This window comes from Colletotrichum siamense (genome assembly GCF_013390195.1).
Source record: "Colletotrichum siamense strain Cg363 chromosome Unknown KSG_Cg363_contig15, whole genome shotgun sequence".
Taxonomy (NCBI): Eukaryota; Fungi; Ascomycota; class Sordariomycetes; order Glomerellales; family Glomerellaceae; genus Colletotrichum; species Colletotrichum siamense.
The window spans coordinates 1,461-21,042 of record NW_023501028.1 but is presented as its reverse complement, the minus strand read 5'-3'; the positions used below and the strand labels follow the sequence as shown (position 1 = coordinate 21,042).

Sequence of the window (19,582 nt, the reverse complement as noted above, 5' to 3'; positions counted from 1 at the left end):
CTATAAGTTTTAGCGCCCTACCTTATTATGAAATAAGTACTCCTAAAAGATTATCTAACTAGGTTTTTAGTAAGGTAATCTGAGGATTTCTCTCTCTATAGCTAGGCTATAAGGGAGGTAAAAACTGCGTTTAAAAGCCCTACTAACGCCTAAATTTCATATATTTTCATTATAATTTTACCTCTAGGTTGACCTTTCTATAGATATAGTTTTCTAACTTTAAACCCCCCTATAGCTGCTAATTTCTACGTAAGTGCTAGATCGTCTATATATAGTTAATTAGCGCGCTAAGAGGCCCTAAATAATATATTATAGTATATACTTAACTGCTATAACCCTTAAGGCTTATAACCTTTTAGTAAGTAGAGCCTCTAAAGCAGTATTAAAAAATAAGTACCTTTAAAGGGTGTGCTTATTATAGCCTGCTATAAGCTTTAGCGCTTAAACCTCCTATAAAATAAGTACCTTTAAATAGTAGTACCTAATGCCTACTATAAGCTTTAGCGCTCTGCCCTTCTATAAAATAAGTACCCCTAAATAGTAGTACCTATAGCTTACTGTAAGTCCTAGCGCCCTGCCCTGCTATAAAATAAGTACTTCTAAAAGATCTCTAAGTACTCCTAAAAGATCTCTAAGTACCTCTGAAAGATTCCTAAGTACCTTTAAAAGATCGTCTAACTAGGTTTTCAGTAAGGTAATCTAAGTATTCCTCTCTCTATAGTGAAGCTATAAGGGAGGTAAAAACTGCGTTTAGAAGCCCTAGCAACGCCTGAATTTCGTATATTTTTGTTATAATTTTACCTCTAGGTTGACCTTTTCACAGACAAGGTTTTCTAACTTTAAACCCCCTTATAGCTGCTAATTTCTACGTAAGCGCTAGATCGTCTATATATAGTTAATTAGCGTGCTAAAAGGCCCTAAATAACATATTATAGTATATACTTAACTATTATAACTTTTAAAGTTTAGAACTTTCTAGTAGGTAGAACCCCTAAAGTAGCGCTAGAAAATAAGTACTTCTAAAGGCTATTTTAAGTACTCTTAAAGGTTTTTCTAAGTACCTCTGAAGGGTTTACTAAGTATTTCTAAAGGATATAGTATTAAGGCCCTCTATAAGCCCTTATAAAGTCCTTATAACCTTCTATACTGTTATTATAGCTATTAGTATTAACCTTAAGGCTATAGGGGCTGCGTGTGGGACGTTCTGATGAAAAAGTTCTTATAAGTATATTTTTTTATTTTCTTATACTAATTTGATTTGTTTAGGCTAGAAATTCTAGGTTTAACCCTAATTAGTAGAGTTTAGGCTAAAAAAGCGTTAGTAGGCCTATAAGAAGGTAGAGGTCTAAGGGTGAGAAGCCTAAAAAGCCTCTGCCTTTATATTCCTTATCTTTTCTATAATAGTGTTAGTTACCTAACTTTTGCTTAAGGCTTAGCTTTATATAGCTTAGGTTATTAAGGCTTAACCTTAAGCAACTAACTATTATAAGCCTTACTTAGCAGCTTTTCTATAGATAGTGCTGTTATCTAGGGCGTTAGGTTAGCTAGATCTAAGCTATTATAGTTTTATAACTAAGCTAAGATGCTAGTAGGCCTAGCTGTAAGCCTTAAAGTAAGCAACTAGGTTACTTATTAGTAGGTTTTAGGGTCTCTAAGAAACCTTAAGGCTTCTAAGAGATATACTAGATATAGCACCTAAGGTAACTATAGTTGCTATACCTTTAGGGTATAACTTATAAACTATAGTAGCCTATTATTTAGGTTTAGCCTCTTAGGAGGTATATAGGATATAGTACTTTAGGTAACTTTAGCTACTATAAATAAAAGTGAATACTTCTAATTTAGGGTGAGATCTATAGTAAGTAAGTCTGTTATAGCGCCTTAGGCAACCTTAATAGCTTTAAATAGAGGCTAAGTCTTCTAGTTTAGGGTAGGATCTATAGTAAGTAAGTCAGCTATAGCGCTTTAGGTAACCTTAATAGCTTTAAATAGAGGCTAATTCCTCTAGTTTAAGGTGGGATCTTTAGTAGGCATAATAGCTATAACACCTTAGGCAACCTTAGTTATTATTAATATAAGTATATATTTATTATTTAGGGCAGGTTTAGGGTATTCTATATTGTAATAGAGGGTTTTATAGGGGTTAGTAGGTTAGGTTCTCTTTAAACTAAATAGCTATATAGGCCTCTAGTTTGGAAAGGTGTAGTGGTTTTATCCTATTAGGGTCCTATCTCACCTTATATTTAGCTTATATATGTTAGAAGAGAGCTGCAGATATGCTATAGTTTAGTGGGGAGTAAGTTATGAATTGCTAGCTAAATAGCAGCCCTTTAGGTTTTAATTTGTCTTGCTATAGTGAAATACCTCCTATAGAAAGAAGAAGGTTCTCTAAGACTAAGAGCCTCTCTAGTAAACCTTAAACTGAAGGCTTAGGCTCCTTTATAGTATATTTGCTCTTAAGGCTAGGGTTTAACCTACTAAGATTGCAGTTAAGCTAAATAGCTTAAACTACTTAACTCTTTATGAACTTACTTATAATTATTACTTTAGTAAGTAGGGCACCTATTACCCTCTTAGCTACTATCTCACTAGTTAAGTAGGGCGTCTGCTAGAGGTCTTCTAAACTTAACCCCTATAATGTCTCCTCTAAATATTCTACTTTAGCTAGTTTAGAAATCACTTTTAGTGAAACTATAGGTTACTTAATATTAAAGTTATTATTTTTTAACTATATTAAACTACTTAGATAACTGTGGTTATTATTAAGCTAGTAGGTAGCATTAACTTTAAACTTATACTTAGGTAGCTTCTATTAGATTTCAGCTTAATATTAAGAAGGTTTCTTAGGTATTTATAATACCTTATAGAATTATATAGCTCTTTATTAGTAATAGCTTAATTAAATTTCTTCCTTATTAACGTTTAATATTAGAGTAGAATATTAGTATAGTTATAATGGGTAATTTTAGCTTAAGGCTTAGCCTTAGTAGAAAGGCTAATAATGCTTTAGACTAAAGAGATACTAAATATAAGGGTTATAACCTATTTTTAACTAGGTATAGCTATAAGAGGCTTAATATATAGATGTTAGTAAATAAGGGAGATATAAGGTGGAATAGAGCAGTAGGACCTCTAATAGAGCTTAGCTTTATTAAATTAGGCTTTAAAAGACTATTCTCTTAAGAAGGTTAGCTTTAACTAAGTTAGCTTTAGTAACTATTTATATTAAGCTTTTACTATAGCTACTGCTTATACTCTAATTTATATTAACTTTAAGTAGCAGATAGAATATACCTTAAGTGTTTTAGAGATAGATGAAGGGCTGAAGTGAAGTCTAACTAGAGATAGTAGGTCTTCTAGCTAGGTATAGTGCTGCTAAAATAGGTATTAGAAGTTAAACCTTCTAAGTAACTTTACTAAACTTCAGTATAATAATAGTTACTATAGTCTCTATTATTTATACTTACCCCTACTACTAAAGGTTTTAACTTAGCAGAAGCTTTATTAAGCTGAATTTAAGAAGTAGATATTAAATTTAGCTCTTTTTTAACTAGTAGCTATATAATGTTTTCTACTCTTACTGAAAACTACTAGGGGGGAAGGCTGTTTTATAACAGTAAATAAAAACCTACTAAATTATATAAATATAGATATTATGTTGTCTAAAGCTATATATACTGAGGAACCCTAAATAAATATAGTTATTAATAACGTCTTTATTTCTAAGTTAAATGCTAGAGGGCTATGCTTGCTAAGGCTTAGCTAAGGTAGTGCTAACCTTATAGCACCTCTTATACGCTATAGATTATAATATAGTGTTAAGGCTTAGGCAGAAGTAGAGCTATACTAGCTGCTTAAGCTAAGCCTACTAAAACCTAGTGGGGGTAACCTATATAGGAACTATTGCTAGATATATGTCTTTATAGGCTACTATCTGCTAATAAACGCTGTGAGATAGCTGTGATAGCGATATTACTGCTATAGAACCTAATAGGGAAAGTAGTAATTTGCCTAACCTACTATCTCTTAGTAGACTTTAGCCTTAGTAGGCTATAGTTTTACTAATAAATGCTATGAGGCAGCTATAATAAAGTTATTCTAGCTATAAAGTTTAGTAGGTTAAGCGGTGAATTGCTACCTTATTAAGTACTGCTTAGATTTAGAGCATTATATTTATATAGTCTAGTAGGCCTTTAAAACTATTACTATAATATCTAATAGCTTTAAACCTAAAGTTAGGGGAATAATATACTATAGCTAGGATTATTAGCTTAGGTTAGTATTAAGGGGGGAAAAAGTCTTTTATACTTTAATAGAGTATAGCGCCTGCTTAAGCTCTGCTTAGTGTTAAGGATCTATATAGCTTATAGGCCTCTAAGCTTAATAATTATATCTAGAGGAATCCTATATCTACTTTAAATAAACTTAGGATTTAGCTAAGTATTTTGCTTTAAGCACCTTAGGTTAAACTTCCTAAGGGGAGTTACTAAGTTTACCCTTAATACTACTTAGATACTACTTATAGTTTCCTTATATAAAACTATAGAAAGCCTTCTAGCTGACTTAATAACTTATTAGGCTAGTAGTAGTTCTCTTAGGACTAAACTTAGTGTTATATATAATATCCCCTCTAGTAGGCGTTAGGCCCTACTTAGACCTACTACCTCAGATTAGCACTAACTTTTCTAATTATAGGATAATAAGTTAGTTTTTAGAGGGGTTTTTATCTTAGTAGCTGATCTACCTTACTAAATAAAACGTTATCTTAGAGGTTTCCCTAGCTATAGTTATAGGTTAATAAACACTTCTATTAAGTTAGCTTTATATTACTTAGTATTAGTAAAGTCCTAGTAAGGAAAGGTAGTTAGACTAATCTAATTAGTATATAATAGTTAGAGGTAAGCTTAGCTTTAGCTATACCTTTATGAGCAACCCTAGTTAGACGTTAATAATGTGGATTTCTAAGAAGCTTATAAGTGCTGTATAGCTAATATTTCCCCTTATAGTTAATGCTATTAAATAGATGTTTGCAATAAGTTAGTTACTATTAAGTATTTTCCTACTTAAAGCACTTAAGTTTAGCAGAATATTATTACTATAGAACCTTTTATTTATAACCTAATATTCCCTATTATTATCTGTACTACCTATAAGTATAGCGTTACTAGGAAAGGTATTAGCGATTATCTATAGTAGAAGTATAGCTATATCTTATATAGCAAATAAGCTGTAATTAAAGCAGTTATGAGGGCTGAAGCACTTAAAATCTATATTTCCACTAAGGACCTCTAGCTTACCTTCTGCTACCTTAAACCTATATATAATAAGCTAGACTATCTTTAAGAGCTTATTAAGAATAGTTATAGCTGTGGTATTAGGGATTGTAGTTATATCTATAAATAAGCTAAGCATATTTATACCTATTAATAGAAGCAGTATGCTGAGATTGTGGCTAACTAGGGGTGGAACCTACCTTTAGACTTAATCTGCTATAACGTTAGTTTCTAGATGCTGCTATTATAAGGATCTTATAGGAGTAGTAGTTTGTTCTTATTTAAGGTTATAAGGCCTAATAGTGTGAGTTTGCAGCTTAGTCTTAGTAGAGCTATTATTTTAGACCTCTTTTAGGAGTAATAGAATACCTTATAGGCTATAGAAGGTAAGGTAGCTTAGGTTATAGATATAACACTTTAGCTAAACTAATAGGTTATTATAGTTAGTTAGGCAGAGCACCTCTAAAAGCTTAACGTTAACTATATTTAGCTACTACTTAAGGATTAGTCAGCAGAAGGGTTTATAATTAAGATTATCTTTAAGTCTTTTTAGTAGGTTACCTTAGAAGTAAGAATAGCAGTAATTAATAACTAGTAGTATCTAGCTATATTTAAGCTTATAAGACTAATACCTCTTATGCTAATACTAAAGCTTTTCTAGCTTTATCTTAAATAAATAACCTAGTAGAAGTATACTAGCCTCTAGAAATAGGTCTTAATCTATATACTATCCTCTTAAGTAGTTACTAAAGATGCTTACCCTTTATACTGCCTCTCAGTAGGATAAGCTATAGCGTTAGATAACCTCTATAATTATATAGAGCTAGCTAGAGCTAATGTAATAATATTTAAGGATATTAGAGAGGTGCTAGATAATGCTATATTTACGCTCTATATCTCCCTCTTTAACTACTACCTTTTAAATTAGCTTTATAATAATATCTTATTTAGTATACTAGTAGTTATAAGCTAAAAAGATAATAGCAGCTAGGTTTAAGCTATTAACTATACCTTAGTATACTCTAAAGTTATTAAGATTACTTGCTTTCTTATCCTCTTTAAGGCTAAAAAGGATATAATAAAGCTGTTAAGTAATAAAGGAACCTAGCAGTATAAAATAGATATTATTAGAGCGCTTATACTCCACTTTATATAGGATATAGCGTTAGATAGGGTATATATATTGCTACCTCTCGTTTAGATAGTAAAGAAGAAGGCTTATAGTATAAAGATTTAGTAATTTATTAGTGCTAATAGTTTAGTCAGCTAGGAGGGGAAGCAGCTATACCTAAGTAACTTCTAATTCACTATAGATAAGTTTTATGCTATAGTCTACTTAGCTGTAAATAAAGCTTAGTAGCTATTATTAAGGTGCTTCTAGTGTAGTGATATAAGCAGTTCCTTAGTAAATATACTCCTAGTAATCTTATAGTTAGTAATTAAGGATAACTAGGATAATAATAAACTTAGCTATTGCTTCCTTAATAACTACTAAAATATTACCTAGAAGAGAGATAATGAGGGATTCCTCTTAGGCTATATTTCTAACTGTAATAGACTTAATTACTAATAGGGGAAGTAGAAAGGGGGTATAATTAAGTAGAATAAAGAATCTATTAAGGAGTATAGCTAGCTTGCTGAGAAGCTCTTAGAATAGCTTTTAGTCCTTATATACCTCACTAACAGCTAACTAGCCTAAAGCATAGAGATTATACTAATTTAGTTTATTAATACTGCTGTAAGCTCTTTTTAGAATATTATAGTTTATAGCAGATTTATAGTAATCTTCACTAAATACTATAAAAACTTTATCTAAGGTATAAACTATAGGAATATCTAGTAGTTCCTCCTCTAAGAGGTTAGTAAGCTTATTATATAGTACTTATAGCTTATACTACCTTTCTAGCAGCTGCTCAGCTAGTAGAACATAGAAGGCTTAAAGTAGGTGCTATACCTATTCTCATAGTAGGTTGTTACTTACTAAGAGGAAGCTGTAATTCCCTAGTAACTTCTGTAGCTTACTATCCTACTATAGAGGGTAATAATAGAGGCGTTTAATGCTAATATAGGTATTAACCCCTTATAATATGCTATTATTATAATTACTTATAGGTTCCTATAGGTAGGGATTAAGAAGAAGGACTTAGACTTAGCAGCAGTTAAAAAGTAAGTAGAGGGACTAGATATTAGGTATATGTCTAACTCTAACTTAGAAGCTTTAGATAATAAGTTTAATGAGAGGGATAACCTATATAATTTGCAGTATAGGCATTTAACCTAGATTATAGAGGTAATTTATGCTTAACTATATAATATTAGTAGTATCTTAGGGGAGGGGGTGTAGAACTCTTTTAGGACTATTAATATCAACTAGTATAAGTTCCTTAAGTTCTCAGCTAATATATCAGCTAATAAGAACTATCTATTAGTATAAAATAGGGTGTAGAGGGAGGAGTAAGAGAAGAGGCTAAATATACTATAAGATACTAACCTAAGCTTAATCTTTACCGCTATATAGAAAGATAAAGACGCCTAGCTCTTAAGCATATAAAAACTTATTATTAAAGTAATTGCAAACTAAAAACCTCTAGTTATAATAATTACAAGCACTAGCACTAATAAGAGCATAGCTATCTTTATACTAGCTATTATAGCGCTTAGGGGGTTAATAGTAGTAGTTATCCTTCTACTATCACTATAGAAAAACCTATATAACTAAAGCTGCTAGCAGTATAACATCTTAAGCATATAATAGGGAGGTACTACTATAGCACCATATACGCTTATCTTTATAATGCTAGAGGCTGTAATAATAGCATCTTTTTAGGATATATTATAGCAGCTAAAAGCTAAACACATACTAAACTAAGTTATCTTTAATAAGTATAATATACTCTTAGACGCCTATTAAAAGTACTATAAGTATATAATAAGGATTAGCAGGATAATACTTAGCTTTAGTATCTAAGTAGTTTGCCTCACAGTAATACTACTGCTATCTCTTAAGGTATAGTTCTTCTAGCAGCTAAGGACTGCTAAACCTAAAGGAACATTCTTCTAAGACTGCATAATAAGGAGTAATATCTACTATAAGATAATTAATAATAATCCTAATAAGATACCTACTAATAAGTATGTTTAGGATATTATTAGTATTATTAAGGGGAGTAATATCTATAAATAGAGCAAGATAATTATCTTCTACTGCTTTATTAAAAAAGCTGAGGATATAGCATCTTAGCTCTATTATAGCTATTACTATAGGTAGATAGTAGATACTAGGATGAAGAACTTTATGCTTAAAAGCTTTAGTTTAGGGGAGGAGAACTTAATTATAAGGATAAGTGCGCTAAGCTGAGGCTTAGATATCCCCTCAGTATAAGTAATAATTTACTATAAGGCACTATTTACACTTAGCTAGTTTATCTAAGAGAGCAGATATATAGGGCAGCAGAGAGGAAGCTAAGGTGAGGTATATATTATCTTTAAGAGCAAACTATTAAAGAGAGGTAAGCAGTAAGTATAAGCTAAAGACTTAGTAATATAGGAATTATTTACTGAGAATAGCTACTAGAGGAAGGTGATTAACTAGTATATAGATAGCTTAAAGCGTATAGGAAGGTATATCTTAGGTAAAGAGGAGCCTTATAACCTCTACTTTAAATAAAAGAGAGATAAGGCGTTTTAGAAGTTATAGGATAGTATAGCAGAGATCCTAAATAGTAATTATAGCTAAAGGAGTGAGGAGGAGCTAGAGGAGGAATTAGTAGTATTTAATATTAAACTTAGTAGCAACTCTTAGCCCTCCTTATCCTAAACTAAGGCTAATAGAGGGATAAGATTAAGTATATAGGCTATGCTAGCAGTAGAGCTAAAGCTGTTTAAGTAAGTATAGTATATATTATAGTTAGTAGCACTAAGTAGTATACCCTTAGAGGGCATATAGATGCTAATACTAGCAACCTTATAGAAGGCTAAGATCTAAGCAATCTACTATAACTAGTTAATAACGCTAGCAGAATGCAAATAGTAGCTATAGGTGTTACTTATAGGGAGTTTAGTAGTAGCTATTAGTTAGGTTATACTGCTAGTTAGCAGCTCTTAAGCTAGATTAATATTGCTGAGGTTAAGCTGTAAAAGAGAAGTAGCTCTAACACCTAGCTAGGTACTATAGAAGAAGACCTAGGCTAGTAATAGCAGATAAAGATAAGCTGCTAGAAGCTAATAGTAGGTAAAGGCTATAAGAGGTAATAGCATTTATAGCAGCTAAGCAAGCAACCCTTAAGTAGGTAGTATTAACTAGTAGGGGTATAAGTAAGCGTAAGAAGCATAGCTAAGGCTTTTATAAAGTAATATAGGTGTGATTAAGGCGCTTATATACCTCTAAAAGTAGTAGTTATAAGGCTTTAGGTGTATATTCTGCCTAATAAACCTTATAGTTATCTAAGATAAGTTTATAGGAGATAGCTATAGGTATATATTAGTTATATATAATAAGGCTTAAGAGAGCTATGCAGTATATATTAAGGCGTAATATAGAAGCATTATAGGGCTATAGAACCTATAGCTATAGGTAAGCTAAGTTAAGTTTATTAGGTTTACTTACTGCTTCTTCTACTACTTACTATAAGTAGTATACCTAAGGTAAGAGCTAACCTTAAACTAGCTTAAGCTATTTAAGTAGAAGGCTAAGATAACCTATAAAGTAGATAAGAGGTTTATATTTAATATATTCTTTATAATATAGGTCTTAGAGAAGTTAGAGGTTAAGAGGTAACTACAGCTAGACTGCTAGCTTATATATAATAGACTTAGCAGCTTAGGGGGGCAGTAAGATTACACACTATAGGAGGAATTTACTAGGCAGCTGATATTACTAATAACCTAGGTTATAGTATTACCTACTAAGGTAGAAGGTAAGATTACTCGTTTAGCATAGATTATTAAACATATATAGGCTTAGGTAGTTAAGCAGATTATATAGATATAGAGTATTTAGCTAGCTTAGTATAAATTAAGTCTATTCTCTTAAGGCGTCCTTAGTAGAGGAATAAGCTAAATGCTTACTTAGATATATAACTATAATAGCGCTTAAGAAGCATATATATTAATAAAAGACCTTATTATACCTCACTTATACTTTACTAAAGCCTCTTATAAATAAGTAAGGAGTTAGCTTTATAGGAGGGAAGCTTAAAGTATACCTATAATAAAAGCTGCTATAAAGCTAGGCCCTCTAAGGCTTTAGGCAGGCTAGCTACCCTACTTTTGCTAATAAGTTTATTAAAAAGGCTAAAAGAGAGTAGGGCTAAGTAGATCTTTAGTAAAGGCTATATGCTTTCTTAATTATCTAAAGTTACCTTATAACCCTAAATATAATTAAAAAAGCATATTAGTATGCTTTCTTAATTATCTAAGGTTACCTTACGACTTTAGATGAAATTAAGAAGGTATACTATAAGTTAGTACTAAAGGTTTACTTAGCTTTATTTAGTAGTTAGGAGGTCTTTATAAGTTCTATAAGGTCTAAGAGGCTTAGCTTCTCAACCTTACTAAAGCTATAGAGACCTCTTAACTTTTTATAGTTAATAAGAAGGTTTATAAAGCTTAAAGCTTAATACTTAACCCTTTATTAAGTTAAGGATTTACTAACTAACTATACTTTAGGTGTTAAAAATATAGCTTTATATAAGCAATCCCTACTGTATACTTATCTTACACTTAGTGAGGAGTATGCAGCATATTAGCAGCTCTTTAAGCTTAAGGCTTCTAAAGAGGGAGCTATATAGAGAGATAATAGGTAGGAGGAATGCTTATTATAGAGGGTGAATAATATCTAAGAGAAATAGGGGGGAGGAAGAGATGAAGATAAGAGGGGAGAAGCTAAGGCTTAGCTAATAATAAAGAGGGGGTAATAATAAGAATTAAGGTAGAAGAGTGATAAGGGGAGAGAAGAGTTGAAGTATATTAGGGTTAAAAAGAAAAGAAAAACTAAAGTTACTCCCTAAAGTATTAAATTTATTTAGTAAGTAAAAAGAAAATAAGTCTAAAGTTAAGTTAGAATAAAAAGAAAATAAAGGTTTATAATAAATAAAATAACTTTTCTTATTTAGATAAAATAAGTAAATAAAATATTAATATAAAATAGTAAGTAGTAAGTATTACTTTAAAAAATAAAAGAGAAATATAAAAAGCTTTAAAGTAAAATAGTATATATTATAAAATAGTTAAAGTAAATAAATAATAAACTTAAGATATTATAAACTTTTAGTATTTCTAAGATATATAAAGAGAGTTATAGTATATAAAGTAAAGAATTAAAAAGAAAGGAAATAATATTGAATTAAATTAGTATATTATATTGAGAAACTATAAGTAGTATAAGAATAAAGTATTATTATTTATATATAAAAGAAGAAAGAAAGAAGCTAGTATATCTAAAGTAAGCTTTAAATAGAAGATAAATAGATATATAAAACAAAATAGTATATAAAAAAAAAAGAAGTTAGAATAAAAAAGACTATAAGTAGAATAAATAAAAGTAGAAGAAAAAGCTGGATAATTATAATATAGATCTTATATTTATTTTAAATTATTTATATGTTAAAGTTATTAAAATCTAAGATTATAATATAATATTTAGATATAAAAAAGGAAAAGTAATTAGATTTAAAATAAAAGCTAAAGAGTATTATAAAGGAAAATAATAATTATATTATAAATAAGTATAAAGTAAAATATATAGATAAAATATAACTAAAATCAAAGCTTTATAAAATAAGCTATAAAATTACTATATATTAAGTTATTTATCTTAACTTTAAAGTTATATACACTTTAGTATAACATACTTTAGCCTATTTAACGCCTTAATAACCCCCCCTAACATCACGTCCACGATGGCTGACGTCGGAAGCCATTGAACGCCCCACCATGGAATTAGGTGGGTCCGTTGAGACAAGGGCGGAAACCGTTGTTCACAGCAAGGTGGAAGCCGTTGAGATTTTCCGTAGTAAAATAGGTAAAAGTAGCATGCAATTAAAGCCACAATCGGTATAATTATAGGAACCCAGTTCTCAGTGTTTTATTCCGTGATATGAGTCCAGAAATAGGTGAATAGGGTAGTAGATGTTTTTGTGATGTCGTCCGAATCCCCGCATTAACCAGCCAATTATATAACAGGACCATCAGCCAGGCCAGAAAGCCCGACCGAGCGATGGAACGTAGGCAGGGAGGAAAGTAGATCAAGGAGAAAGTATATGGAATTAAGGGGCAGGAAGGTGAGTTTATAAAGAGAGGACAGGAGGAACCAGTCATAAACAGTAGATAGAAGAAAGTAACCAATACATGCCAAAGATGGAGCCATTCGTCCACAACACGCAGTATTCCATTTTGATATGCACATTATGTCAGTACGCCGTATTAGCCAACGAAGCCACGGCGCATTTGCGGAATAACCATCGGTCAATCCCCGCCGAGGCCAGGAGCAAGGTCGCCGGATTAGTCGGCGATATTCCCGGCATCATCCGCAGCCAGGCCGATTTGCAGTCGTTTCAATACCCAGACCCCACGGTCGAGCCAGTTGCCCATATCGCACCGCCCCGGGCGGACGGTTTGCGTTGCCACGCATGCCGTTATGTGTGCCGCCGCGTGCGAAACATGCAGGAGCATTGCCGGGCAGAACACCGGTGGGCGAATGATTGGCAGAAGGGGGGCAATGTGCGCAAGAAAGCCACGGCAGTCAGAGATTTGCCGTGGACAACAGGCGTGCCATGCCAGCGTTTTTTTTTAACACGGGCCGCAAGCGGATGGTTCGAGGTCGGGCGGGGGTTAGGGGTGGCCGTTCAAAGCGAGCCATCGGGGCCGGGGACGGACGACACGGCGTGGTTCGTCACGTTGCACGAGAACCAAGAGAAGCGGTTCGAGGCCGACGCGCGCGAGGAGGTCAGTACAGTGGACGAAAAGTTGGAGCCGAACGGGTGGTTGTACCGCGTCGGGTGGACGAGGGATTTGGAAGGGTTGAACAAGACGCAGTTACAGGAGGCCACGCGACCAATTGAGGATGGCGAGGAGACGTTAGAGGCCATATGGGCCGTGTTCAACAGCGTCGCCGACAAGGCATGCGCAACAGCAGCACCGCACAAGGTCGGGCACGACGTGTTGTTCGAGGCGGAGCGGAAGGAGATCGGCCAGAAGCCGGTGCGGCCATTCGACAACCGCATGGAGGACGACACGTGGCAGCGGTACAAGGAGGTTTGGCGTAAGATGGTGAGCATATGGTTCCGCATGGACGAGTGGCCGGAGCGCGAGCGGCCGCCGTATCGGTTCACCATGCGTCAGGGGTCGTTGTGGGATGCGTTCACCAGCCGTGTCGAGGCGGATGTCGGCAGCAGGCAGGCCGCGCAGGCGGAGGAGGTCGAGAGGATGTGTTTGGACGCCATCATCGCCATCATCGAGGACCCGTACAAGCAGAGCCAAAAGGAGAGCGCGATGATCGGCGCGTTGGCGGTGTTGGGCATCCGCGAGGACGGCGGGTGGCACCAGGCGACGGAGTACACGACGAATTATTCAGCCGTGATCAAGGTGGCCAAGATGTTCGTCGTGTACCAGGCGTGGTTGGAGCGGAAGGACGAGGTGGTGGCGTTGACGGCGACCAAAGGGGCCGAGGCGGCGTACGAAGAGGCCAGCAGCGTGTTCCATTTGGTGCGCGACAAGGTGCGGCGGTTCATGACGCGGATGCCCGGGCGGCCGGACGACGAGCCCAGGGCGATGAATTGGATTTACGACGCGCGCACGTACGGGATGCATATCCGGTTTAACACGGTGGCGCCGGGGATGGTGGATTGGAGCGGCGACCGGATATCGTTCCGGCGGGTGCGGGTGCGGGTGTGCGAGTTGGCCGAGATGTTCCACGGGGTAGCGCAGGAGGCGCGGACGTTGTTGGCGCAGTTGGCGGTGGTGGACGGGGATGGGGATAGGGATAATGATCCCGACAGGGACGGGCACGGCGATGGGTACGGAGGCCGATCAGCGTTAGCAGCAGCGTTGCCCGCCATCAGGTGGGACAGCATGCACGACGACCACAGCCAGGACCGGCCGGGGTATTCGTTTTTACACGACGACCGCAACGAGGCGTGGGTGGGCAAGGGGAAGGGGTGGATCGCACGGCGCATCGCAGAGTCGGAGGCACGGCGGCGGGCGTGGTTAGACCCAACGCGAGGGGCGGCGGCGGCGGCAGTGGCAGCAGCAGCAGCAGCAGCAGCAGGACAGGCGGAGGAGGTCACGTCCAACCGCAGCGATAGCCACCACCCATACCGCGAGAGGACGGTGCAGGCATACAGACAGGCGTTGGAATCGTTCCGGGAGCGGTTGTGGATGTTGATGCACATGGTGGCAGGGCAGCCGGCGCGGGCGCCCGAGTTAGCAGGCATCAGACACAGCAACACGGCCAACGGCGGGGTCAGGAACGTGTTCGCACACGACGGCATGATATGTTTCGTCACGTCGTACCACAAGAATTACCGCCAGACGGGGACGGCCAAGGTGATACACCGGTATTTGCCGCGCGAGGTCGGCGAGTTGTTGGTGTGGTATTTATGGTTAGTGTTGCCGTTTTGGCAGCAGGTAGGAGGCATCATCCATCAGACGGACCGGAAGAGCGCATTTTTATGGGCGGACGACGTGGTTGTAAGGGGCAGGGCGGCGGGCGAGGCGAGCCGTGATAACACCAGGGGCGACGAGCGCCGCAATAACACCAAGGACAACGACGCCCGTGACAACACCGAGGACGACGACGCCCGTGACAACACCATCACAGACGAGAGCGCCAACGCCACCCCCGGCCGGGCGCCGTGGACGGACGAACGGTTGTGGACGTCAGACAAGGCAAGGCGGATCATGCAGCAGCACAGCGAGCGGTTGGTCGGCAGCAAGATCAACATCAGCGGGTGGCGGCACATGGCCGTCGCCATCGCCAACCGGTATTTGAACGAGGCGTTCGGACGGGCAGACGACAAAAACAACGACAACGACGACAACGACGACGACATAGGCGTCGAGGACAGCGCATTGGATTTGCAGGCCGGGCACGGCACGCACGTGGCGGGGATGATATACGGGCGGTTGTACCAGGAGGCACCGTTCGGCACGGCGGCGTTGCGGGACAGGTTCCGGGCCGTCAGCCGGCAGTGGCACCGGTTGTTGGGGTTCGGGGCGGAGGACCGGGGCGGCGGGGCACCCACCAAGCGGCGGCGGACGGCGACGACGGCGGCGGACGAGGAGTTCGAAGGGCAGCGGCGGCGGCGGTTCACGCGGTTGCAGTTAGCCAACGCCGGCGGGCAGTTGCGGCAGATGATGGGGGACCCGCGGGCGGCGTTCCGCGGCCAGCAGGAGCGGGTCATCCGGTCGATCATGCGCGGGGACGACCCGATCGTGCAGGTGACGGGCACGGGCGGCGGCAAGAGTTTGTCGTTCATGTTGCCGGCGTATTGCGCACCGGACGGGGTGACGATCGTCGTGACGCCGTTGGTGGCGTTGCGCACCGACATGGACGCGCGGTGTTCGAGGTCGGGGTTGGCGTCGACAACGTGGCGCGGCGGCGGGCGGGCCAACACGGCCGCAGCAACGGTGGTGTTCGTGACGCCCGAGTCGGCCGTCACGCAGGGATTCCGGGATTTCGTCGGGCGGTTGCAGCGGCGGCAGCAGTTGGACCGGGTGGTGTTGGACGAGTGCCACGTCGTGTTGGATGGGTCGAGGGGGTTCCGGCCGGCGTTGCGGGCGTTGGGGCGGACGGTGCAGGAGTTCGGGGCGCAGTTGGTGTGTTTGACGGCGACGTTGCCGCCGGCGGAGGAGCGGGAGTTTTTCGCCGTGACGGGGATCCGGCAGGAGCGGGTGCGGGTGTTCCGCGAGGCGACGACGCGGAGGAATATCGAGTATGGGGTTGTTGTCGTTGCGTTAGGGTCAGGGGGTGGGGGTCGTGGTCGTGGTCGTGGTGCGGCAAGCCACAGGCGCCGGGCAGAGTCAGGGTTAGGGTTAGGGTCAGGTCGGGAGGGTGAGGACGGCGAGTTGAGCGCCGTCGAGGAGCGCGGTTGCCAGGAGGTCAGGGATTGGTTGCGGCAGCAGCCACGCGGCAAGGCGGTGGTGTACAGCAGCACGATCGAGGGCGTCGAGCGGATGGCCGAGGCGTTGGGGTGCGCAGCGTTCCACAGCAGCATCGGCAGCACGGAGGACAAGGCGTCGAGGTTGGAGGCGTGGAGGATGGGCGACGGCGCCGATGGGGGCGTCATCGTGGCGACGAACGCGTTGGGGTTAGGCATCGACGTGCCGGACGTGCGGTTGGTGGTCCACGCGGGCATGCCGCGGCGGTTGCGGGATTTCGTCCAGGAGAGCGGGCGTGCCGGGCGAGACGGCCAGCCAAGCCGGTCGGTTGTTATATGCAGTAGGGCAGCCGTGGAGGAGAAGGAGAAGGAGAAGCAGAAGGAGAAGGAGGCAGGGGAGGCAGAGAAAGATGGGAGGGCAGCCGGAGGGGGATGGGAGGTGTCAACAAGGACATACATCAGGGGAGAGGTATGCCGGCGGATTGTGTTAGACGAGGTCATGGACGGGCGGGTGGACCGTCCAGGGTGCGAGGAGGGCGAAGAGGCATGCGACATATGCCGGCAGAGGGCGTCGGAGGTGATGTGGGTAGACGACGGGGATGGAGATATGGATAGGGACAAGGACGGGGATAGAGAGGGACATGGAGCCAGAGAAGACGAAGAGATCAGGGCCGCGTTCGAGACCAGTCAGCAAGCCAGGCAGTTCCGCCAGTGGCAGGCCAGGGCAGAGCGTTCAGGGTTAGGGGAGGAGGGGGAGACGTTCAAGCAGCAGTTGGCGCGGTGGGCGGGACGGTGCACGTATTGCGGGATACGCCGGAGAGAGAGCGACGGGCACACGTTAGACGATTGCCCAGGCCGCGGGGAGCAGGCGTGGGGGTGGACGGCGCAGTACAGGAGGCAGATGGAAGAGGCCATGTTCGACGGACGGATGATGGAGAATTTCAGCAGTTGTTTCCATTGCGGATTGCCGCAGGGTTGGTGTCGGCGATGGGAGCCGTTGGGCGAGGACGGCGGGCGGTTCACGGAGGTCGAGGGCGGTTCATGCCAGTACCAAGGGTTGATGGTTACGATGTTCGCCGTCGCAACGATCGGTGTGGGGTCGAGGGTGTACGAGGAGACGGTGAGGGCGATGCGCAGAGCGGACGGGTTAGAGGAGTGGGCATCGAGCGAGAAGGAGGTATATAAGTGGTTAGGGCAGATGATCCAATGGGGAGGGGTGCAGTCAAGCAAGTTGTGCCGGTTGACAAGCCAGTTGTGGCAGAAGGCAGTAGAGGGCGTAGCAGAGGGGTGATCAGGCAGGGCAAGGCGGGGCGAGTAGGGGCCGTACATAGGAGTACGACAGTTTAGGGTAGGGAGTAGGGAAGTATAGTAGTAAAGGATAATAGAAAACAGAGCATCAGATGTTTTTTCACACAGAAAGATTTAATAGCACAAGAGAGCAGGAGGTGGAAGATGACAAAGAGTAACAGAGGGGATGAATCATGAGCAAGGAGCAAGAAGGGGGGAATACAAGGAGCAGCAAAAGGTATAGGCAACAGTGGAAGGATGGAAAGAGCAGAGAAAGGGGCCGGAGAGAAGGGAAAAAAAAGAAGTAAAAAGGGGATGTAAGAGCGTGAATATAATACAGATGTAGTGTTAAAGATTTCAGGGCCAGTTTTAGGGTTAGATAGCATAGCAGAACAAAAGGGCAGAACAGTAAGAGGTTCGTTAACAAAGGCGAATTAGTAAGAGTATAGGAGTTATAATAAAGCAGATTCGGGGGCAAGCAGAGGGAAAGAGAATAGTATTAAGATAATAGGAAAGAGTAAAAGATTTGTTATAGAAAGAGAGCAGAGTACACCGAGAAAAATTACAGCCAAAAAGGGGTAGCAAGGTCAGCAAGAGAGGGGGAATTAAAGAATCACATACCAAAGATAGCAGATTTATACAGTAGACAGTAGTTAAAGATAAAGGGAGGTAGAAAGAAAGTAGACAGAGAGAAATAGAAATACAAACAGATAGAAGACCAAGGGGGGAAAAGTAAAAAAACGGATTTCAGTAAAAGAGAGGGAGGGAGATTCATTTAGCAGCCCATAGAGGTAGAGTATAGGGGAGCCAGGGTTAGTACACAGTAAAGGTCAGAGATAGGTTAAAGAGAAGGATTAAGGTCAGAGTAGGAATCAAAGTCAGGAATACAGCAAACAGAAGGGTCAAGAATAGGGCAGAAATAGAAGTCAGCAATAAAGCAAAGTTCAGGAGGGATAGAGTTAAGAAACAGATAATAGAGGGGACATACAATTAGCAAGCAACAAGAAAGGGGGGATCCAAGGAGCAGAGGAAAGTAGAGGCAAGAAGGGTAAAGTATAGAGAGGAGAGAAGGGATAGGGAAGACGGGAGGAATATAAAGAGCAGAGAAAGAGACAAAAGTAAAGAGGGCAAGGAGAGGAGCGAAAAGGGAACATAGGAATATAAGCATAATATAGACAGATACAGAGTTGAAGATAACAGGACCAGTTTTAGATTAGATAGCATAGTAGCATAGTATAACAAAAGGGCCGAGTAGTAAGGTGTTCGTCCGTAGAGGCGAGTTCGTAAGAGTATAGGAGTCGTTATAAAGAAGATTAGAGAGTAAATAGAGAGAGAGAGATAAGGGAGTAAGATAGTAAAAAAAGAGTTATAAGTTATTCACAAAACAAGGGTTATGTACCACGAGAAAGGTTATAAACCAAAAGGTTAGAAGAGTAAGTAAGAGAGGAGAAGTTAATAAGTAACAAACGAAAGATAGCAGATTCATAAGGTAGATAGTTAATATATATAATAGAGTAGGAAAGGGAAGAAAGGAGTTAGAGGGAGAAAGGAAACATACACAGACAGGATAACAAGGAGGAATAATAAGTAAACAGAGTTAGGTAAGAAAGAAGGAGGAAGGTTCATATAGCAACCCACAGATGGAGAGCATAAGCAAGTCAGAGATCGTACAAAGTTAAGGTTAGGGATATGTCAACAGGAAAGGGTTCGAGATAGAGCAGGATTAGAAGTTAGGATAGAGTAAAAGAAAAAGGGGGTGAGGGATAGAGCAGGAATAAGAGTTAGGGATAGAGCAGAAATAAAGGGCAGAATTAGAGCAGAGAAAAGGATAAAGGATAGGTTAAAGGAAAGGGGTTAGAAGTAAAGCAGAAATAAAAGTGAGGGTTAGAATGAAGGAAAAGGTAAGGGACAAGGCGAAAATAGAAA

General features: G+C 40.3%; 1 protein-coding gene across 1 annotated transcript; it reads left to right on the top strand.

Annotated features, from left to right (window-relative positions):
* Nucleotides 1-12,629: 12,629 nt before the first annotated feature.
* On the top strand, nucleotides 12,630-17,640 carry CGCS363_v015072 (Bloom syndrome protein-like protein; the record flags this gene model as incomplete). The annotated part of the gene is made up of 2 exons (XM_036646921.1): nucleotides 12,630-17,557; nucleotides 17,634-17,640. 2 exons carry the CDS (start codon nucleotides 12,630-12,632, stop codon nucleotides 17,638-17,640), a joined length of 4,935 nt encoding a protein of 1,644 aa, XP_036487850.1.
* Between the last annotated feature and the right edge of the window lie 1,942 nt (nucleotides 17,641-19,582).